The sequence below is a fragment of the Equus caballus genome, chromosome 3 (genome assembly GCF_041296265.1).
Source record: "Equus caballus isolate H_3958 breed thoroughbred chromosome 3, TB-T2T, whole genome shotgun sequence".
Taxonomy (NCBI): Eukaryota; Metazoa; Chordata; class Mammalia; order Perissodactyla; family Equidae; genus Equus; species Equus caballus.
Genome location: NC_091686.1, coordinates 120750698 through 120774250, shown reverse-complemented (window position 1 = coordinate 120774250; position 23553 = coordinate 120750698). Strand labels below are relative to the sequence as shown.

The window sequence follows — 23553 nt, the reverse complement described above, 5'->3', positions numbered from 1 at the left end:
CTAGGAGTTACAAGGGAACTGGTGAGTTGTATTTTGGGAGTATCCATTTACCTCTGGCTTCATTTTGCTGTCCTTTGCCCAAAATTCCTGGACAATTTTTTCTCTATCATTTGGCACATATTTTTAAAAATTACTTTTTAGAGCAGACACGCACACGGAACAAAATCCAAAAGGTACAAAAGGGTATACAGAGAAAATAGGTCTCCCTCCTATCTCCCACACACCTCTCCAAAGCAATTTTATCATTACCAATTTTGTGAGGATCCTTCCAGATATAGTCTCTGCATTTACAAGGACATGCATATATCTTATACACACAGAACACACTAATACAAGTGAATATTCATCCTGCTTTTTAAGGTCTGCACTGTATTTCATTTAGGGATTTAACCAATTCCCCACTGCTAGAATTTAGATAGCTTCCAGTCTTTGTGCTGCGGTCATTCTACCTACACACTCATTCATCTGGAAGATACAGTCCTTTAGAAGTGGAAAGCCTGGGTTAAAAGTACCCTAACTGATGGATTCATTCATTCATTCATTCATGTTAGTTTTATGTTTTATTATTTTATTATTATTTATTTTGTTATTTATTAACATGCAGTTCGCTTTTCTGGTGTATGCAGCTCTATGACTTTCAACACATGTTGTCTTGTTGCCACCACCATCACAATCAAGATACAGAAGAGCTCTATCATCCCCAAAACCTTCACGCTATCCCTGGGTAGTCACACCCTACTCCAATTCTGGCACAAGAGCTTTGTCTTTTCAGGTACGTCTTATAAATGGAATCATACAGTATGTAGCCTTTTGAGACTGGATTCATACACTCAGATAATACCCCAGAGATTTGTCCAAGACTGTTAATATGATGAATTACACTGATTATTTTCAAATCCTAAACCAGCTTTGCATTCCTGGGATAAATGCCACTCGGTCATAAATGCCTCTCTTTTTCTTTGTCAGTTTTGCTAGAGTTTGATCAATTTTGTTGATCATTTCAAAGAAGCAGCTTTTGGTTTCACTGACTATTATTCCTCTGTTTTCAATTTCATTGATTTGTTTTCACATTTGTTATTTCCTTCCTTTTGCTTATTTTGGGTTTACCTGTTCCTTTTATAGTTTCTCAAGGTAGAAAATTGGATTATTGATTCGAGAACTTTCTTCCTTTCTAATATGAGCATTTTAACACTATAAGTTTCCCTCTAAGCACTGCATCCCACAAATTTTGATAGACTGTAATTTTGTTCAGTTCAAAATATTTTCTAATTTTCCTTGTGACTTCCTCATTGTCCCATTATTTATTGAGGAGTGTGTTACTTGTTTAATTTCCGAGTTTTTGAAGATGCCCTTGTTATCTTTCTGTCACTGCTTTCTAGTCTAATTCCACTGTGGTCACAGAACATATTTTGTATAAATACTTTCAAATTTTTACAGATTTCTTTTACAACGCAGGTTATGGTCTATCTTGCTGAATGTCCGTGCATGCTTGAAAAGAATGTGTTCTGCTCTTGTTGGAGGGTGGAGCGTTCTCTAAATGTCAATTAGTCCAGCTGTTGATGATCAGTTCTTCTGTGTCCTGGCTGATTCCGTCGACAGCTCTAGATTACGGTCTAGAGAGGCGTACTGACACTCCAATTATAACTTCTTTCATATCTGTTACATCTGTCAGTTGTTGCATCATGCATTCTGGAGCTCTGTTATTAGGTACATATGCATTTAGAATCACGTCTTCATTAGGTAACATTCCACCTTATCCCTGGTAATTTCCTTTGCTCTGAAGTTTACTTTTTCTGATATTAATATATCCACTCCACCTTCATTTTGATTAGTTTTCATCATATATCTTTTCCCATCCTTTAATATTAACCCACATATTTTATATTTGAAGTGAGTTTCTTTTAGACAACACATAGCTGGATTGTTTTTTTAAGCCATTCTGACAATCTGTCGATGGATACTGAGACACACAATTGGTATGCTCAGATCGTTCATGTTAATATAATTATTGATATATTTCAATTTAGACCTATCATCTTACTTGTTTTGTTTTCCCTTCCTCTATTTCCTCCTTCCTGCTTTGATTTCAGTTTTTTAAACCTTTTTTAGAATTCCATTTTAATTTATTGTGTTTTTGACTCTTTCTATAGTTAAGTGGCTGATCTAAGGATTACAATATATATTTCATTTTTCACAGTCTAATGCAAATCAATATTTTACCACTTCAAGTGGAATGTAGAAATTTTACCACCTATCCCTTCCTCCTTTATGTTTTGTCTTACCTATTAAATCTACATACACTGAAAACCCAGACATTACAATTTTTGTTTTCAACCAAACATATTTTAAAGAATTCATTAAGAGAACAATGTATTTATCTGGCCACTTAGCCCTTCCGTTCCACTTCCTTGTTAACGTTTCAAGTTTCCTTCTAGTTTAATGTCCCTCTGCCTGAAAAACCTGCTTTAGCAATTCTTTTAGATCTGCTGGCAACAAATTCTCTCGGTTTTCCTTCACTGAGAATATCTTTATTATCTCACCTTCATTCCTGAAAGGTATTTTTGGTGGATATAGAATTTGGGGTTGATAGTTCTTTTCTTTCAGCACTTTAAAAATGCTGTTTCACTTCCTTCTGGCCTCCACGGTTTCTGATGAGAAAATCACAGTCATTCAAATGGTTGTTCCCCAATGAGTAATGCATTTTCTCTGGATGCCTCTAAGATTTTTTGTTTTGTTTTCAGTAACTGGTTGTGTGCCTGGGCATAGACTTCTTTGGCTTTCTCCTGTCTGAAGTTCACTGAGCTCCTTCCTCCTGAATCTGTAGGTTTATGTCTTTTGCCAGATTTAGGAAATATTCAGCCACTATTTATTCCAATATTTTTTTATGCATCACATTTTTCTCCCTTCCTTCTGAAATTCCCGTAACACCAATGTTAGACTTTTAGTATTTTTCCATGCCCCCAAGGCTCTGTTCATTTTTTTTTCCAATCTTTTTTCTCTGTATTGTTCAGACTGGATTATTTCTATTGATCTGTCAACTGAACCCAAGTTCCAACCAGCCTTCTATGAGCTGTGGTTCCAAAGTCAGTTGAGTTTTGAAAGCCTTCCTAGCACTTGTTGAATCTGTCCCACATGTGCGCCCCCCAGTGTCAGTCTGGGATTTGTGTGGGGTCTACCTCGGAGTTCAGTTCTGCAAGTCTGCGTATGCTGTTTAGGGTCAGATGCACGTACCCACAACTTGGGGGTAAGCCCAGGAGTTCTTAGCAACCTTAAAGGGTCACATTCCTAAGCTCCTCCTCTCCACAGTGCCCCCAGTACTTGCTGGTTCCCTGGGTCTCCCCTTTTCTGGTTCTCTAGCTACATACTTCTGACAACTATGTCTACCTTAGGGCCAAGTGGTGGGAGAAGAGAGAGAGAATCAAGCATCAGGGGTTTGCCCCACCTTCTTGGAACAAAGCTCCTCTGATCAGCTCCCCTCCCTAAGAGTTTTAGGCTCCTGCCAACCCCTATTGCTGTGCCATGAGACTGCTTGGGGGCTGGAGTGCAAGAGAACACAGGGGGAAAAAAAGGAAAAGCAGGGTTTCTGCATTCTCTGAGTGATAGGAGACCCAATCCTCAAACCAGAACTAGAGAGCCTCTCCTAGTGCTCTCTCTATGTTAACATCAATTTTTGGGTTTTGGGCTACCTTGAGTTCAGGCTGGGGAATATCAGAGGGGAAAAAGACGGTAAACTCAATCAATCCAGAAGTACTTGAATTCTTGTCTTCTTCTCCAATCCACCTGCTACTACTTACTTTTCAGAATTCTCGAATAGCTGCTCCATGTATTATGTTCAAGTTTTATAGCTACATTCATTGGGAGAGACGGGTTCGAGTGTGCTTACTCCTTCTTACCAAGAATGGCTCTTTTTTGTAAACTAGTTCAAACTCACTTTCCAAAGGAATAAGGGATGATGAAAATGAAGGAAGTTTTCTTCTTCTTGTCTTAGAATTTACCTGTAGGCCTGCCACCAGTTACCAGCACTGACCATCCAGGCTTATCCTTTCTGCAGTCTGTGATGATTTATGATTTTCTGAGTACCTAGACTTCCTGGAACACAGAGTCGAGAAGAATGGATATCACTTTAAGCTGAGCTGAATTTGTCTTCTTCTGGGATTCTCCCTTTAACGTCTAAGAGCTGACCTGAAATTCCAGAAGGCCATCCAAGACATTCCAGGTTATACAAACCCAAACACATGTACTCACCTTTGCTCACATGATAGTGGTTTATCCAGGACAGTGAGATCCACAAGTCCCTTCCTGCAGCTATCCTTACCACAATCGGCAACTGCCTCAAAGCCCAACCAGGACTTAAACTTTCTGACAACAGTGGCAATTCTTCAAGTCTATACACGCAGTGTTCTAGCTAAAAGAGTCACACGCTGTTCTAAAGCACCCCCAGTCTTCAGCCCTGAGCCCTTCTCACACCTATTCAAATCATAAAGACTCACTTTCAACTTTTTAAATGGTTTTTTCTTTTGAAAAAAATAAAAAGTGCATGGAAAAATTACTGAAAGGAAAAATACCAAAATGCAAACAGTGGTTATTTTGGGGCAATAAGATTTCAGGTGTTTTCTTTTTCTTAATTTGCTAATATCTTATACATCTTCTACAAATTAATATAATCAGGAAGTAAGTATTGTTAATTTATCTAAAAGAATACATTCCCCATTTCCCAATAACTCAATCAACTGGGGGACCAGTAAGCCATAACCATCTCATGCCAGGCTATACCCATAATAAGATTTCATCCTCCTTAATATGATTTCATGCACACAACTTCACCGGAGTATCAAAATTTCCCAGCAAGTCACTGCTTCTCAAACCTGACTGCCCATCAGACTCACCGACAGAGCTCAAACACAAACAACACACCTGTCAGACTGGAAGAGGGATGTGAGAGGGGAGAAGCCAAGAGCAATCCTAAAGTTTTAGATCTGAAAAAGAAGGCTAAGGCTGGCCTTTACCAAAATGGGGAAAGCTGCAAAGGTAACAGGTCCGACAGAGTAAAGAAAAAATAAGAGTTTAGCCCTGTACTTGCTAAACAGGAAACGCCTATCAGACATCCAGGAGGAGATTTCCAGTTAGCAGCTGGATGCCTAAGTCTGGAGTTCAGGGGTGAGGTCCCGGCTGGAGACAAACGCGGGGGTTGTCAGTGTGGGCAGGACATTTAAAGCCTCAAGTCCAACTGAGATCTCCTAGAGGCTGACCACAGCCAGAGAAGTGCCAGAGAGGCGCTCTAATTTTGAGAGGGCTGGGAAGCTGAGGGTGCCTAGCAAAGGAAACTGAAAAGGAGGAAGAGCATGGTGGCCTAGAAGCCAAGTAAGAAAGCCTCCCAGGGAGCAGAGGAGAGCGGCCCACTGAGAGAAGGCCTGAGAAATGACCACTGGATCCGATAACTGGCAGTCACTTGAAATACTCGATTTCAGAGAAACGTGCTTAGCGGTGCAAAAACTTCTCTAGAATGGCTGCACTCTACTTTTCCGTTACGAGATTTATCTCAGCTGCAATTACCTGTCGAGTTATTTAAGTCTGTTTTTCCTTGATCCATGGTAAGTTCCAATGAAGACAGAGGCCAAGGAAGTCTTGCCCTTCATTGTAATCCCAGGATCGATCTGTTTTGTGGAACAAATGAAAGGACCATGGGATCCAAGAAACAAGGTCCCTCTTTATTCATAAGGCAAAAGACTGAACTTCCAAAGACAGCATTACCACCTGTACCAATCTGGCCAGAGCCCCAGTCCCCAAAACCCAACGACAGGAGACCTGAAGGCGGCTATCTTTAAATATTCTCCCACTTTACTCTCTAGAGCTTCTCCAGTCACCAGCAATCGCCAAATGTATATATAAAGTGCTCTGGGCCGTTTAACCTGCTGTTGGCAAAGATGGCTCTTTTCCTCCCAATATCTAATATTCCCTTCTCGCATAGCAGTGGTTCTTAAATTTCATCACGCATTAGAATTATCTGGAGCATCTGTTAAAACACGACCTGCTGTGCCCCCGACCGACTCTGTTTCAGTACGTCTGGGGTGAGGCCCAAGAATGTGTGTGTCTAATGACGCCCAATGTCAGTCTGGAGACTCCACTTTGAGAACCACTGTTCGAGTGTGATTCTCACTGCTATCTCTGGTCATTTTTGTTTCTCCTATTAAGAAAATGTCTCTGAAATCATAATGTAAGCTGATAGAAAATTCCTTAATTTTCAAAATTTTTATGAAATTCGAAAAGATAAAGTAATTTTTCAACATTTCCTAAAAATGGTAGCCATATATGTGTATGCGTATGTGTGTGTGTGTGTGTAACTCAAGCCAAGAGAATGTGGCCCAGTTTGAATGAAGTCACATGTGCCCCAGAGGGCCCTGGGCAAACCACAAACAACACCTAGGCCACGTACTGAACCTGTTTATTAACTAAAAGTCACAACAGCCACTCCTTAAGTACGAACTCGGGCCACAGGCTGTGCTAAAGTGGGCAAAAAATATTTCACATACATTATCTCTTAACTTCTAACAATCCAGTGAGTAGGAATCATAATGTCTGTTTTGGAGATGAGGAAACTGAGAAGAAGGAACTGGCCTAAGGTGACGCAGACAAGAAGAGGTGAAGCTGGAAATCAGGTCCAAAGATCTCGGCTGGTGTGCACACTTGTCCCCTGGCTCAACCAGAGGCTCCTTGAGGCGTGCCGACCCAACTGGTCTTGCGCTCCCGGTGTCCAGAACAAGACCTGGCCCCAACACAGTGTAGTGTCTGCTGAACAAGCAAACGAAGGACCTACAGAGGGCTCAGACTCATTCTCTCACACTGTTCCATTTCCTATTGTTTAAGGTGGACTTGTCATAGGAAAGAAACAACATAACAGCAAACACCTTCCAGCATATTCAATACTGTTCTGAGCACGTAATATAGATTCACTCATTTAATCCTCATCATGTTTGAGGTAGGTGCTATTATTTTCCAAATTTTCGAAAGGAGGAAAATGAAGCTCAGAAAGTTTAAGTAACTTGCCCAAAGTCACACAGCCAAATTGTGGCAGAGCTGGGATACAAACCTACGCAGTCTGACTCCAAAGTCCATGTTCTTAAATCACTATGTGCTGCTGCTTCTCTCAAGTAATAAAAACATTCCAAAGAGAAAGGGAAAAGCAATTAGAGCTTCCTAAATATCTTATTTACACTCTAACTCTACCTGGAGTTGTCACCATTTGGAATCACAAGTCTTGACGCTCAGGCCCCAGCACCGGCCTCTCTAAAGTGTGTGAGCTGACATCTGTGACAGTGGCCAGCTTGAGCCTGGGGCCCTGCTCCCCGCAGTGGCAGGTCCCTCTCAGGCCTTGCCAGCTTGGGGGAGGGAGGCACAGGATGAGAGATGAGAGGGCCAGAGAGACAAAGCACGGCAAACAGGACCGGGGCAGGATCGGATGCCGCATGCAGGTACAGTTACATCCTTTATTATCGATGGGTGAAGCCAGATGGTCCTCTTCTTTACAGTATTGTGTTACCACATAATTAGCTGACCTAGTCATTTCAGTTCATGAAAATCCTGTAAGTTCAAGAACATAATCCGTGTTTACTTTAAAAACAAAAACAAAACACAGGGTACAACAAAGATAACAAAGAAATTCAAACAGGGCACAAGTAATACTAAGAGCTGTGGGAAAACCTATTTAGTATAAAGGTCACTTTTTTGAAAGTGGAGATTTCTTTAAAAAATTTATAACAGCTTGGCTACTTAGTCTCCTAAGAAATTTATAGCTGAGTTTTGCATACAAACTCATCACATTTTAACTGTATGCTATTTTAATAAGCCTATACAATAAGTGATTCAAATTCCAAATAAAACAATCCAAAAAAATGAATTCCAACACTGATTTACTTTGTGAGTCTCCTGGGTCCAGACAACTGCTATAGGGAATGTTAGACAACACGCAAAACAAATTTCATTTGCTGAGACATAAAAACATGAAGTCTGTGCAAATCCACCTTGTTGCCCAAGCCAGAGCCCCAGTGTGCACTCCCCACCTAGCCCCAGACACTGCATGCCCGTTTCTAACATGTTTAATACTCAAAGGGGCTGTCCTCTGCAACCCCACGACTACAGCCACGTTGAACCAGACCCCACTTTCTCTCACCTGGACTAGTCCAAGAGCCACATTCTTGCCAGGGTGACCGCATCACTCCTTACATGAATAAAACCCTTCAGGGCTCCCCAGAGCCTTCGGGTTAAAGACAGGTTCCCAGCACATCAGATCACATCACATGACACAGGTCCCGTGGATAGCCCCCCTCACTGCTCCCCGGGCTCACGCTACACACTGTCCCTTACCACATGCCACCCCCACCACCTGCCAGCCACTTCCTGCAGAGGCAGAGGAGCAGTGAGGGCCCTGGCCCCGGACGCCGGGTGCCGAATTCCGGCTCTGCTTCTTACTGGCTGCACAGTCACGCAGCCTGGGTCTCAGCACGTCTTTGGTAAAACGAGGACAATAACAGCATCTTCTTCAAAAGGTTGCTGCAAGTTTTAAATGAACTAGAAACCCAAGTGCTGACTTACTTAAAACTAGCACACAGTAATCGCTCAGTGCATGATGGCCACTATTATGGACTCTCCGTCACACCTGTAAACTCAATTTGTGCGGCTGTGCCAGCAGGCCCTGCCTCCCTCCCACACGCCTGTGGCTCTTGAGAATACGTGCCGTGTCATTTCTCCAATGCCAGTGCCAGGCATGAGACCTGGCCCTTAGTCGGTCCTCAGAAGTGTGGAGTGGACAGTTGTCAGTGAATACAAAACTGAGGTCGGAGGGGTGAGGCTGCTGAGGGCAGTTTCACAGCCCCGGGCAAACAGCAGGCTGTTAGGACGGTGCGACTCAGGGCCAGAAGCAGAGGCACGTGCTGACACTCAGGGCTGCCAAGGCCACAGACACCCACTGGCCTTGCTGTGTCTGTACATGAGCGCCCTCTTTGAAAAGAGGAGCACGTGCCTCCAGCTGCTGGATCACTCCCTCCGTGGTGCGTGAGGCACCCGGCAGTGATGTGACACCACAGGCCTGCCTGGCCCTCCCCTCCAGAGAAGTGGGCAGCTTCAGAGCCGGGCGGGGGGTCCTAGTACAACCTAGGCAACAATGGCCCTAGCCTTCCTGGCCAAGGCAGCACTGGAAGGATTAAGTTCCAAGAAACGCATGGGATCAGAGAGGGAGAAAGCTTTGATATGAAACACAATTAATAAAAATATGAAAATAAACACATTTGCAACTATTATTGAAAAAAACTGATCTGGTTAAATCAAGTTATAAACATCTAAAGCCCAGCTCTCTCAACTGAACTTCCCTACGTGCATATTACAAGCTGTAAGAAACGAAAAAGCTTAAAGTCAGCGACATTCTGAAGATGATGTACATTTTAGGAATTGAGCATACAAATTAATACAAAGTTTCCCAATTTCAAAGCCTCAATAATGGTCATTTTTACAAAGTTCATAAACATATGCTGTACAGCATATTTCCGTGTTTGTGTCTCTATACCTTTTGTGTTTTCTTTGCATCTTTCTGAGCATTCTCTCGGAGTGGTACTTTTCCAAACAGCTTCCATCCCACGTCATTCTGTCTGTCAAGTCTTGCATTTTGTTTTCTAGCAAGCAAATTCCTATAAGAAGAAATAAAAGGGTTAGGGAGTTTCTGCGTATTTACAGAAACACCAGGACAACCAAGTTACTCTCTAATAAAAATAAGCAGACTTTCCTTTGAGAGAACAATGTGATGAACCACAAACTTTAATTCTTCAGATGATTTTTATATAGACACAGAAGCGTGCAGCAGGTGAAAAGACAGTGAACCAAATAAGCTTTCTGCTATTCAACTGTTAATGTACAAATTCCATAATTGACAGTAAGGAAAAGTCTTTTATCAAAACAAAGTATGTCAGAAAAAGTGAGCTTTAAAGTCAGACTAAACTGAATTGAAACCCTAGCTCAACCATTCATTAGCTGTGTGACTCTAACTAGTATATTAACTCTCTGAGCCTCTCAGTTCCCTTATGTTTAACAAGGGTCTTTTTTTTTTTAAAGATTGGCACCTGAGTTAACAACTGTTGTCAATTTTCTTCTTTTTCTTTCTGCTTTTTCTCCCCAAACCTCCCCTGCACATAGTTGTATATTATTTAGTTGTGGGTCCTTCTAGTTGTGGCATGTGGGACCCCGCCTCAGGCCTGACAAGCAGTGCCATGTCCACATCCAGGATCTGAACCAGCGAGATCCTGGGCCACCAAAGCAGAGAGCGTGAACTTAACCACTTGACCATGGGGCCAGCCCCTAACAAGGGTCCTTATACGAATTAAAATGACAAGTACACAATCAGTGCTTAAAGAATACAGCTACTTTAGTACTCAACCGCTAGCTTAGTTTAAATTATCTATAAGGTACATCTGTATTATCTATTTATAGTTTCCATGGATCAAAAAAAGAAAGCTACTCATGAGATAGTCACGAGGTCTTCTCTCCCAACAACATGTAAACCAAAGTCCCAAATAACACAAATAAATCCTAAATGGTAGTACAGAATAAACTATGTTTTGGAATGTACTGTCTTGGTGCATTTATTAAAAACAAATGGCTTGCAGAGCTCACTGGAAAGCATAAAGTGAGCCCGCAGGATCGGGTGTGCCAGAAAGTAAGAAAGTGTCAAAGAAATACAACACATGTCTAACAGAGCAGCAGCCAGCTTGAAGGGCTCCCACTGACTAAATCCAGAACAATTATTCATCAAAGCAAATAATGAGAACAAGGGATTATAATCCATCAAATAAGATGGAAATCCATGAGCCTGCTTGGACACAAATAAACAAATAAATGGAGGAAGAAGGAAAACTCTTAGAATGCCTGCTAATAAGTACAGAAAGACTGTTGGAATTAGGAAATGATGCTAAACCTAGTATGCAGGTGAAAGGTGAATGAGGAAAAGGATTTTTACATAGTTTGGAACTATCTCCCACAAATTACTTTTTAATTTACAAAGGCAAAAACAGTTAACTTTACAGTGGAGAAACTTCCTTAGGCAAGTGATCAAAGCTGGCATCCCAACAACGTCAGGAAAGACAGCACAGGCCCCCTGCTCTGACACACTGAGGACAATACCATGCAGATGGCAGTGACCCAAAAATGCATCACCCGTATCTAACCATGAGGAAACAAAGACACACCCAGACAGAGGGACAGTCTATGAAATAATGGATCTAGACTCTAAAAATCCAGAGTCAGGGTCAGGCCGTCCCGTGGTATAATGGTTAAGTTCGTACCCTCTGCTTCAGTGGCCCAGGGTTCACGGGTTCAGATCCCGGTCGGAGACCTACACACCACTTCTCAAGCCATGCTGTGACAGTATCCCACTCTACAAAAGACAGGAAGACTGGCACAGATGTTAGCTTAGGGAGAATCTTCCTCAACCAAAAAGAGGAAGACCGGCAAGAGATGTTAGCTCAGGGCCAATCTTCCTCACCAAAAATATAAAATAAATGAAGAAAGAAAGAAAAATGCCAGGGTCACAGAAGACAAATAAAGGCTGAAGAACTGTTCCAGATTTAGAGACCTGGGAATTAAATGAAATGGGTGATCCAGTACTGTCACGGACTGGTTGCCCCGAGGAACTCAAGGGTGGGTTTGCAAGCATTTAACTGTTTTTCCAAATTGGTATTTTCCTTTTGTCATGTTAAGGAGGTGCAGTCACCAACCACCCTGAACCAGACCAAGCCCCACCACGAGAGAGCCACGCCTGTCACTCCTGCCTTACTTTTAATGCTAAGACCTCTCCAGGAGGGCCTTATTAGGCCTTCTTACTGTGACCTGCAGTGAACAGGGAAGCACGGTTTCCCACTGAGCCTGCGCAAGCAAATACCCTCCTCTCCCTTTTGAATATTCATTCCTCATCCGGAATAAAAGGTCCCTGCATCCCTTTGTTCCTGGACCCTGTGACTTTGGAAATGATTCCACATGGCCTCCTGTTTGCTGCAGATACACGTTACTCTGTGAGACAGCTACTTCCGGTGGAGAGTTGGATTTAACTCGCCAGGAGGGAACCCACTTCAGTTTCTGTAACGGTACCACATCCTGGTCCATGCGGGTACAGTAAAAGAAGATTACTGGGATAGCTGATGAAATTTGAACATAGACCGTGGATTAGAAAACAGCATTAGATTAATGTTAAATTTCCTGATCTTGATAACTGTACTTTAGTTATGTAAGAGAATGCCGTTGTTCTTAAGAAACATTCCGATATATTTAGGGGAAAGGGGGCATGATATCTCCAATTGATTCTTCTAATGCTTCAAAAAAAGTACTTATCTACTTATATAGCATATATGCCACACTCAGACTGGATAAAACAAATCAAGTGAAATTAAACAGCTAGCGAATCTGGGTGAAGGCTATGGGAGTTCCCTCTATTTTTCTTGCGACTTTTTAATAAATTTGAAATTATATGAAATAAAGTTACAAAAACTTCCAAAATAGGAAACAAATGGTTTCATTATATTCTTCCTTGCTTTTCTGTTGTGGTTATAATGGGATCCATTTCAGAAATGGTTTCATAGCCCAAGGCAATTTCTTATTTACTTTTGTAAGAAATGAACTCTGAACTGTCTCCAGGCCCAACCTGTTTAACATCAAAGAGCTAGCCACGGGTGAAAGACTCGCGCAGTTAAAACCAGGCTAAAACCTCAGGCACCCACAAGGATAATAAGAACTTGGGCATCCAGAACTTGGTTCACTAACGCTTTACATTTTGCTAAAGAAGAGCTGCCTCTGGGAAAGTGAACTGGGTGTGAGGGACAAAATGTGAGGAAACAAAATGAACCCAGGAAGGGGAGGGGCTAGGAGTAAGGAGTACACCTCCTGATGAACTCTGACCCTACTTGGGAGGGCCAGAGTCGCTGAGGGTCTAGAGCAGTAAGGAATGGAGTAGAGAACCACACAGAAGCAACTGGGTGGGGGTACGTGAAAAAGAAGTCTGGGCTACTGATGCCCAGATTTGTGATCTGGGAGGCTGGATGTAAATGATGCTGCTATTCGCTGAGACCAGGCCAGCAGGAGAACCAAGAGGAACAGAAACCATGGTTTCTCTGTCCACTGCTAAGGCTACATAAGTTTGTACAAATGTAGCGCAAATAAAATTTATCAAAAATCAAAGTTTCATAATTATTTTTGGCATAAAAGCTTTAAGCTATACATAATGGGCCATGAGTTTTAAAAGGTTCATAAAAGGTATCTTCGGATATACTATTTTTTGTGGATAAGAGGTTGAAGTCACTACTAGTAATCAGGAGCTTTGAATGGAAAGGAATCCTTCCCTACCTTCTGGTGCTTGTGTCACTGGCAGCACCTGGTTTCAGCACAGGGCACAGGGAGCCGGCCATAAAAAGGTTCCGGCCCCTTGTTCCCCTTTCAGGTCAGCAGGTCCTAGGAAGCCCGGCATGGAGCTGGCTGCTAGGCCAAGAGGAGCCAAGGACCCGCCTCTGCTCATCACGTGACCAAATCCCATTCCTGGGGCCAGGCGCAGTGAGAACACGGATCGGGCAAGGTGAACCCTTTAGCTCAGACCAGTCCTTTAAACACTTGTGCTGTCTGCCTAACCGAGATCTCCGAGGAGCCCTCAGGGTCGTCATAAAAGGCGACATGTAGTGCCACTCCACCCCAGTCTAGAGGAAAGACAAGGCCATGGATCCCTTGGGCTGTCACTTCACAAGCCCTGTGCCACAGTGATTAGCCCAAACGTGGGCCTTCAGACGCCTTACGTGCTCTCGTGCCCCTGGAGAAGGCAGTGGCCACAGCCATCACTTGATTCAAGCTTCCTGTTTTATTAACTATTTCAAATTCACCTGTCCAACCGCCAGCTTCCAAGAGTCTTCACCTTTGTCCTGGGTTCTGCAGAAACCCTGGACTTGGTCTGCAAAGCCTTCCCTGACTGGCTGCTCCAGCCCAGCCCCTGTACCTGGACTCCCACAGCAGCTGTTTCCAGAGTGCTCACCATGTTATTTTGTGGTTTCTGGATACACCTTGTCCCCCTCTCCTCTCCGCACACCTTTCCCTTGGGGTGGGGTTGCCCAGAAGGCAGGGCAGGGTCACCTCCACATGGCTAGAATTCTCTCCGGCATGCAGCAGGTGCTCAATATGTGTTTGCTGGCAAATGCAGCAGCCACCATATGTGTTTGCAGGAGAGGCAGGTGCAGAGCAAAGAGGAGGCAGGGTGAGACCACAGCCCACCCCTCCACCCCAGGGCCAGTTTCCACGCTGGCTCCAGGTAAGAGAGACAAACCTGGAATCAAGGCCCAGGACTGAGAACTAAATGGAGGTGACCTCTGAGAGCACGGGTGGGCATCCCCCTGGAAAGAAGGGGCAATGGAAGATGCGGGCCTAGCAGAGACCAGGAGAGAAGGCAGCAGACCACCACAACCTGCTTCCCAGGCCACACTCCTCCTGGGGGAGGCAGCCAGCAGGGGTGAGTGATGGCGAAAGGGGAAGTGCCTGAGAACTTCTCCAAGGAGAACCAGTCATCAAGACTCCTGGGGATCAAGGGCATCGCCAGAAAAGGGCCCTTCAGCGAGAGGACTGAAATCCTCTGTTATAAGGGGAATAAGCACTTATTCTATTGGCAGCGTTAAGGACATCAGCTGTTAACCCCAATTCAGTCTCTGACTGAAGAACAGAAATAACACTGAAATGGATGACTCTTACTGGCACCTGAAGGGGATAAAACCACCAAGGGCCAATAAACCACTAGTGCTGTATCTGGGTAAGTACCTTGCCTCCAACCCACAGGGTACCCCACAGTTTGTCGACGAAAACAATCCATAACCAATCTATAAATGAAAATTTGAGTGAGTTTACTCTGAGCTGAAATCTGAGGACCATGGCCCGGGGCCTTTCTTCCCGAAGGAAGAAAGGGCACCAAAGAAGTGAGGTGCACAGAATGGTTATATACCCCCAAAGAGGATGTTTCACACAGGATTGAAATGTCCTTTTACAATAGTCGGGACACTGCTCTGTCGGCACAGCGATTGATAGAAACAGCAGGTAGGTCTGCTGTCTTGGTGGACACAGCAGGGCGGCAGGTCTGTTGAGCTGGGTGGTCACAGGTGAGCACAGCAATCAGTTCCTAGCCTAAGGAAAGATGCTTATCCTTAAGGAAATGCCAATGTGGGGGGAAGTTGCACCTTTATCTTAAGGCCATTTGTTCTTGCCATAGGAAATGTTTAAAGCAGATATACAAGGCATGCTCAACGGCCACGTCAGGCACTTTTAGAAAAACAAAGTCAGGCCAAATTAGGTTTACACCAAATGGCTTCCTCATATACTCCAATATATCCTATTGCTTGCCATTTCTATTTGTCAGTCTCACCAAAACTGTCCACATCAGGGCTCCCTGAGAGCCACCCAGGACTCTAGATGATGAATCCCACCCCACCCACCCGCACTGGCAAGCATACCAACTGGCGGCTCCCAGCCCTTCCTACACACGGACTCTACCTGGAGCGGGGGACGGCGAGGGGGGGGTGGTGATGGCTGAAGGTGGAGCACCTGAGGACTTTCCCAAGGACGAGATGACAACCATTTTTCCTATGAGACTGTGGCGTTAAAAGCCTTCATGGGCCTTGCTCCAGAAGCACCCCCTGCAGGCAGGAGACCAGAGTGGAGACGCTCTCTCAACAACCTACCAGGCCTCATTCATTCAATGACTTTTTTCTGAGGGCCTCAGCTGCATTGAACAACAACAAAAGAGCAGTCCATGTGCTCAGAAACCTTCAGTCTCTCCTCCACTTAACTCCAGACCTCTCAACCTGATCCGGCTAGGGTCTGGCCCCACTATCCAGCCCTCCTGCTCAGGTCATCTGGGGCCCACACACATCCCCACAGACAGACTGTGTGTGCTTGCCCCACCCTGTCCTCAGCCGTCCCTCAGGCACAGGTCTATGATCCATCAAGCCCTGGTCCCCTGCAGAACTCCAGCTGCACCTGCCATGTTGCTAAGGCAATCTCTTTTCCACACAGCGTTCAGGGCCATCTCCTCAAAGCACAGACGGATCACACCAGCCCTGTCCGAAGAATCCCTTCAACGGCTCCCACCTGCTTGTGGCACCACTGCCCATGCTGCTCCCTCCACCCTCAGAGTGCTCCTGGAAGAGGAGACACGAGTGCCTGCCTCACAGGGGATTTCGAGGATTAAAGGAGGTAAGGGACCTTCCAGGCCTGGCCTCGTGCCTTGTACACATACTCGGCCCAGTGAAACAACAGCTGCTGTCACCAAACGGGCGTTTCTCCACTCAGGGACTGAGAGCAGGGAGTGACTGTCCTCAAGCTGAATCCCCTTCAGCTGAGCCAGCACTCTGCAGCCTGAAGGCATCAGAGAGAGCTGAGAGGGGAGGCGAGGTTGATTAGAACGGTGGGCTGACGAAAGGTGACGGCCAGTAGGCGAGGCCCCACCAGGGATCTGCTGACAATGCCTATCTAGGTACATTTTACAATAATGCTGAAGAGGCCTCGGGAGATACACTTTGGGGTTGTCAATGATTAAGCCACACCAACTACAAGGGAAAAGACTAATCCTAACAGCCTGAGGGAGGCAAAAGAACTTTGGGCAGGAAAAAGGAGTCAGGGTGTTGCCATGGCATTTATCCCACGGCTTGGAAAATAATTATTTTCATCTCAGTAGGTAACAACTCAGAGGAAAAGATATGGAACACCAATGAGAATGTAATGTTAAAAATAATGGCATATTCGTTCCTGCCGGCCAGCTCTCCGGTGAGCCAGAAGCTCACAGGTACACTGTGGAGTGCCATGCCACAAGTAAACAGCATCATCAGAATCAGGGGCAAGGTCAGTCATTGACACATTTAACTGCAACAAAATGGACCATTAGGATCCTGGTCCTCACCAATAACAGTCAAGTATAAGTTTGCATGGATTATGCCCAAAGTGCTCCTTTCTCATCATCCTCCGCACTCCCGAGACCAGGATCTCTACTTTCTGGGCTTGTCTGGTGTACCCCACGGGCAGGCGTACAGAGAAGACTGATAACAGAAAAGACACAAAGGCGGGCTAAGTGTGAGGGGGGAAAACATAAAACCTAGAGATTTGAACACCTCTCTCCTTCTGACAAAAAGATTTAGACTTATGCTGTCCAATATGGAAGCCACTAGTCACATGTGGCTACTGAGCACTTGAAATGTGTACGTCATCATGTTGAAATATGTCGGCTTAAAAAAATTTGTTTTTAACATCACAAAAAGACTGAAAACAACCCAAGGGTTCATGACACCTTCAGCTGCAGCAGTAAGAAGGGTCAGGGGCACTTTTCTGAAAGACGCTGAACCGTCTATTGTTAAAGGTATGGTGCATAATAATATAAAGCATGCTGTGTAACGCCTGGCTCTGCACTGGCCTGGACGGGCACAGACTGTCTCTGGGAGAATACAGAAACCAGGAATATTCGCTGCCTCTGGGACGGGCTACTGAGCGGCAAAAGGCACAGGGCAGAAAGGAAACTTTCCACCATATACTCTTTTGTACTTTCTAGATTTTGAAGCATGCAAATGTATCACCTATTGAAAAACAAGGTAAGAAATAAAAAAGCCATTGCTAAATTAGGAATGTCTGCTAATAAAAAATGAAATGCCTTTGCACCACTCCCACCTCCATCTTTCAAATCAGTAAGGCTTCATCAAACTCCAAAACAGCGCCGGATTTTTCTCCGAGTACCTAGTGGCATGAGGCAGTGAGTGGAGGGAGCTCCTGCTGTGTTAGGTGGCAAGTGCCTTAACTGGCAAAAAGCTGAAGAGAAAATGAAAATGTTCAGTGGCGCACTACTGGTGTAAAAAAATAAAGACTTTTGGCAGAGAGAAGTGAAAATATGTGTTTATTTGGCTGTTTAAGTACAGTCACTGTACCTTTCACGGCTCAGCGGCAGATCCTGAGAGGATCACTGAGCTGGGTGCGTGGAGAGCCGCACCTGGGAGGGCATCTGGTCAACGCAGCTGCATGGGGTGCACTCAGTCCACAGCTCTGCTGAGGGAACGCCTGCCGCACTGTGCCTCAGAGGCCAAGCCAAGCCGGAAACAGTAGCAGTGTAGACTGGTGACAGTATCCCAGGGAAAATGGTCTAAAAGTTAGGAAAGTTCCTGACGTCACCCACTGGGGACTCAAACCCAGGCCTTCGAGGCCTCCCAGTCCATTGCTAGCGGACAAACGGAGTCTGCTCCACTAGACACAGCACGCAAGTTTCTCCAACTTTCTCCCAATACAAATGAAGAACAGCGGTCTGCTACCCGCAGAGGAACAGAGCCAGCGCTGTGGTTACCAGGGCAGTGTAAACATGTTCCTGCCCCACTCCCAACCTTTCCTACGAAAGAGCAAAGCTCTGAGGGCATGAGAGGGCCACGAAAGAATGGTGAAAAGCAAAGAAGACCAAGTGGCCACAGGCTTACTTGCTGTTCCATCACACTGCCGTGGCTACCTTTTGCAGCGAACTGCTGGCTGAGGCAGAAGTGCAGCATTCCTGGTGAGGGCCCCCAAACCTGAACCCGAGCATTCTCAGCAGAGGCAGCTCAGGTAGCCTCGTTATCACCTGTTTGTCGCTGACAAGTGAAGCCCAGGAGGCTACAAGAGGCCTAGCTCCTGCTGGCCCTCCACAGAGAAGCAGCAACTGTTGCTGCTGGGCCTCGTGGTCCCCATCTGTAAACATGCATGACGCAAACTTCTCCTGGGGCCACTGTGAGAATTAGGTGAAATAATACACAAGTCATTGGGGCAAGTGTGTGTGCATGGGCCACCAGCAGAGAAGACACACTGAGAGCCTGTGTTTTCTGTCTACACAGTGTTTTTCAGTTTGAAGTATTTGTCAACATTTTTAAACATCAAGAAATCACAGAAAAGTCTAGGTTTCTGGCTTCTCCTGAAGTACTAAAGGATCTGGCCACAGGGGGCCCGTGTTCCTACAGGACAACAAGCCAGAGCTGAGCAGAGGCCTTTGGTCAGGCCGTGCTCCGTGTGGTCCCTCCACTACCCCCACTCCATTCCACCTGCTGCTTCAGCATTCCCATCGCCTGTTTGCAGGGGCAGGTCCAGCTTTTGGGGGGCCTTGAAGCTTACGTAATTTAGAGAATCTTCTTTAAAAAAAAAAAACTTAACCATGTTTAATTACAAACACAAAATTAGGTACAAGTGAGGGGTCCTGAAGGTGAAGTGTCATTAACATCATAAACCCAACTCTGTCTCTCTGGCTTTTGAAACCTGGGACCGGGTCAGCAGCTGCTGCCACGTGCCTACAGGTGATGAAACTCCAGGAAAGACTTAGATCCAAAGTTCCATCTCTCCGTTTTTTGACAAGAGACTCCACGTTTTTTGACAAGAGACTGTGCAGTCGAAGGACCGATCGATCCCCTTTCTTCTTAGGTGTTGTGGGGCTGAGGATGTTACTTTCACCCCCGGCCCCCGACTAACTTGAGTTTCTGACATTACTGAAGTCAAAAGAAGGTGATTGCAGGAGTAATTTAAAATGCTCGCTGATAACAAAAGGTTATGAGGTGCCAGATCCGGGTCCCTGGGCTAATGTATTTCAAAGCACTTACAGTGTTTGCTGAGAGCAGCGTTTACCCTACAGCAGGCACTCAAATATATTCCTAGATAATATCAACTTGTTATTTTATTTGTCTTGATCACCAGAATGTCAAGTCCATGAGAGTGAATACTGTCTCTTCTATTTACTGTGGAGCCTCTAATGTCTAGAACAGTTCCTGGCATACAGGAAAACACTCACATTTAATGAATGCATGCTTTTTCTGGGAATTTTCATAAAGACTATATGAGAATTATTCCTGCCCATTTAGACTCGAGGAAGCTAGAATTCAGAGAGGTTGGAGAGTCCTCTCCAGAGACACACAGCTAAGCAACCAGAACCAAGACTCAAACCTAAGTATCTGAGGCCACTACCTGGCAAGTCTGGAGTCAACACTGTCCCAGAAAGCAGAGGACAGCTGCAGTGGAAGGATGCAATACTCCCTGACCTGGTGGAGCAGGTTCCACAAGCCATGGACACTCATCAGAGATTTCTCAAAACTTCTCGGAGTCTTGAGAAATAAGCCTCCCGAGTCCTCCTCCTTTAAGATACTGTGCATTTGAACTCCTATTTGTAATTCAACAATTCCTTGGGGCTTCTTGCTCTTTTCCTCCTTTGTCTCATTAACGGAAACTCTCAGCTATTTTTGATTCCAAAGCAATCAGAAATAAGCTGAAACACGTAGCATTCAGTTCCCACGAGAACAGATGGGTATCTCCTCCACCATTTCCTGAATCACAGTTACCTTTTACAGGTCACCTGTCAGTTGCCTCGAACTGCACCAGGCACTTCCCATATATTGTATGTGTGAAACAACCCTACAAAAAAGGTATTACAGTCACCACTGTACGGATGGGAAACTGAGGCTCAGAAAGGTTAAGAAATTTGCTCCTGAAGGGACATATAAATCCTGGTACTCATCTGGGGCAGAGAAGGCAAAAATCTCAAAGGATTCCTCTAAAGCCCAATTCATAGGTCTTTTTTGCATATCTCCACCCCTCAAAAACTGACATGCTCCACTGCCACATATATTTGCACTGGGTCTCTGATTCTGCTCTGAAAATGCAAGGGGAAAAGGCCAGCCCACTTCAACTGTCACAGGAACACAAAAAACAAAACAGCATTCTGCAAGCAAACCTCCTGTGTGATAAAACTCTACCTACCCCAGGGGAAATATGAAGAAAGTAAGAAACAGGTGTTATTACTGCGATCAATCATTGTGCCAAAAATTCCCAAGTAGCATCTGATGCTAAAAAGTTGATCCCTAAAAATGGAAATAACAGTCAACTCAAGGGGGTGTAACAAGCATCAGATACCACATGTGTGTAAACAGCCCCCAAGAGCTCCTGGCACACAACAGACCCTCACTAGAGATACAGGCTCACATCCATTTTAAATTGAGGATACCCAAGGAAACAACCCTGCCCAACGGGGGGGCGGGCCTCAATTATATTAAAACCTACAAACATGCTAAAAACCTTGCTCTAGTTAAGTCTCCAATTACAAAAGCAAAAAAGGCAAGACTGAAAGCACAAACCTGTCCATTAACAGGAGCGTCGGGGAGACGGCCATCGCGCCTCCTGCAACCACACAGCTCTGAGAGGCCAGCCACAGAGGCACTGACTCTCCCCACACGACATTCCTGGCAAGCCGGAGCCACAGTCCTAGGGAAGCACCATGGGCGCCCTTCGGAGCCCTGCTCCACAAAGTCTGGAAGGTTAATGCAGGACAGGACAGAGCAGACCAGCTGGAAAGGCGGGGGCGGGGGCAGGGCGGGCAGGCCTCTGACTCCCAGCTGGTCACAGGGAGGGCGGAGTGCAGTCTGCGAAGCAAACCCTGAGCGACCCGGCTCCCAGAGCCCCAGCACAGCTCCACTCTCGCATCTCTGCAGACTCAGAGCCACACCATGCCAGGACAGGCTAACCAGCCACAAAATGCACAGGCACTTCCGACTGGCAAGCGAGGCAAAATCCCGTCTGGAACAATCTTGAGCGTCTCCTGTGTGCCAGACACTGTGCTTTGTGAAGACACGATCAGGTGCTTAGGGGAATCACAAACATGGTCACACAAATCCCTGTCTAAATACCTGCCTTAGAACCACCACTGGAGGATTCTCCCTCCTTCATGACTTCGAATACTGTTAAACCCACAAGAAGTTACCACAGGTTGGCTTGCCCCGGGACAGGCACCATTCAATCACGTGTCAACAATGAGCCCACAGTAAAACGATCCTCCATGCACGCAGCCAGGGTCCCCTTTCTAATAACCAGCTCCAGCAGCCCTTTAAAAAAGAAAACCATCTGTCTGTGTGTTTGTATGTTTGCAACTGCACAAAACAGTCTGACTGCAGACAGTCACGAGATGGCTCTCTCTGGCAAGAGAAGATAGTGAGGAGCAAAGAGGGAAATTTCACATCTACTTTACCAATTTCTGTACTGCTAAATATAGATATAGATCTCAAATGAGCATGTGTTACTTTTGCAATTAAAAACAGTAAGACAATCACATATGGGAGACAACATGGCACAGGAGTGGTCCTGAGCACCTAGTCTGTGGCAGGCCCCGGGACTAGTGAACGAAACCCCTGCCCCAGGGCAGCTGACGTGGTGCGGGGGCTGACTGACGAATATACTCTCATACCACGAATCCCAACGTGGGATGTCCGGACTAGAGGCAGCATCACCTGGGAACTGGCTAGAAACACAAGTTTTTGAGTCCCAGCCAGACTGACTGAATCAGAAACTCTGGGGTGAGGCCCACAATCTGTTTCAAGGCGCCCTCTAGGCGGCCTTGATGCTCACTCAAGCTTGAGAAGCACTATTCTGTCTGTATTGATACACCTAAAATTGCTGCTATCCTGTGTCAAACTTCTTGCCAAGTCCTCACCGCACCAGGAGTCAAATCCGCACTTCTTGGGCTGGCACATGAGCAGTTCAGAGTGAGGGGCAGAGTAATTGTTCATAAAGCGGCCACAAAACAAACCAGTCAAAGCCCTCCCACCCCGACTCCTTCAGCCTCGTTCCAGTCTCTTCCTCAGGATACTGCGTCTCCTGCACTAGAGAACCTGCAGCTCCACGTTCCCACATCCCTCCAAATGCTTCCCCGACCCGCAACGCTCATGTTTCACATACTACACCTCAGCAAAAAAATTTCCACAAATATCTGCACAAAGAAAACTCAGGTCCAGATGGCCTCACTGGTGAATTCTTCCAAACATTTAGGAAAAAAATACACAAACTCTTTCAGAGAACAAACCTTTACTCCTCTACCACTTCCCCCAGAGGAAATTTATTAGGTCATTCAATAAATACATTTCTAAGTGTTATTCACCAAGAAAAACAATATTCAACCAGGACTTTCTGATGCCCCTTCGAGGATCAGTTGACAGAGTCTGTATGTGTGTATGTGTGTGTGTGTGTGTGTGTGTGTGATGTGTAACACATTTTAAAAATTCCCCTGTGAAGGCTTTTTGTTTTTCTAATTCACATAAAATAAAACTGACTTTTTGGTGTACAGCTCTATGAGTTTTAACACACTGGGAGGTTCTTTTAACCGCCAGAAAAATATCTTACAGAAACTCTGAGAAAATAGAAAGCAGGAACACTCTTCAACCCACTTTATAAGCCCAGCATAATCTTGACATCAAAACCTGACAAGCATATTATAAGAAAAGAAAATTACAGGCTGTACTCTGATGAATATAGACAGAAAAATCATAAACAAAATATGAGCAAATCAAATCCAACGACAGACATAAAGTGCGGCCTATCACGAACAAGTTGGGATTGTTCTAAGAATGTGAACTTAGCTTACTCAACATTAGAAAAATACATTATTCACCAAATCAACAAAATAAAGGAGAAAACACATATAACCTTCAATAGACACAGAAAAAAAGCATTTGATAAAATGCAACACATTCC

At 45.0% G+C, this 23553-nt stretch overlaps 1 protein-coding gene across 9 annotated transcripts in view; it reads right to left on the bottom strand.

Annotated features, from left to right (window-relative positions):
* TBC1D14 (TBC1 domain family member 14) overlaps positions 1–23553 on the bottom strand; it is a 103116-nt gene that overhangs the window by 47459 nt on the left and 32104 nt on the right. For 7 of the 9 annotated variants that reach the window (XR_011437250.1, XR_011437249.1, XR_011437251.1 and 4 more), the window contains exon 3: positions 9557–9677. Coding sequence is in view for 5 of the 9 variants with exons in the window: in XM_001499966.7 (XP_001500016.3) it covers positions 9557–9677 (121 nt within the window). In the remaining 4 variants the exon portion in view is untranslated. Of the gene's footprint in view, positions 1–4245; positions 4309–9556; positions 9678–21167; positions 21379–23553 lie in introns of those variants that run through there. The other 2 variants (XM_070262758.1, XM_070262759.1) reach the window with 2 other exon arrangements.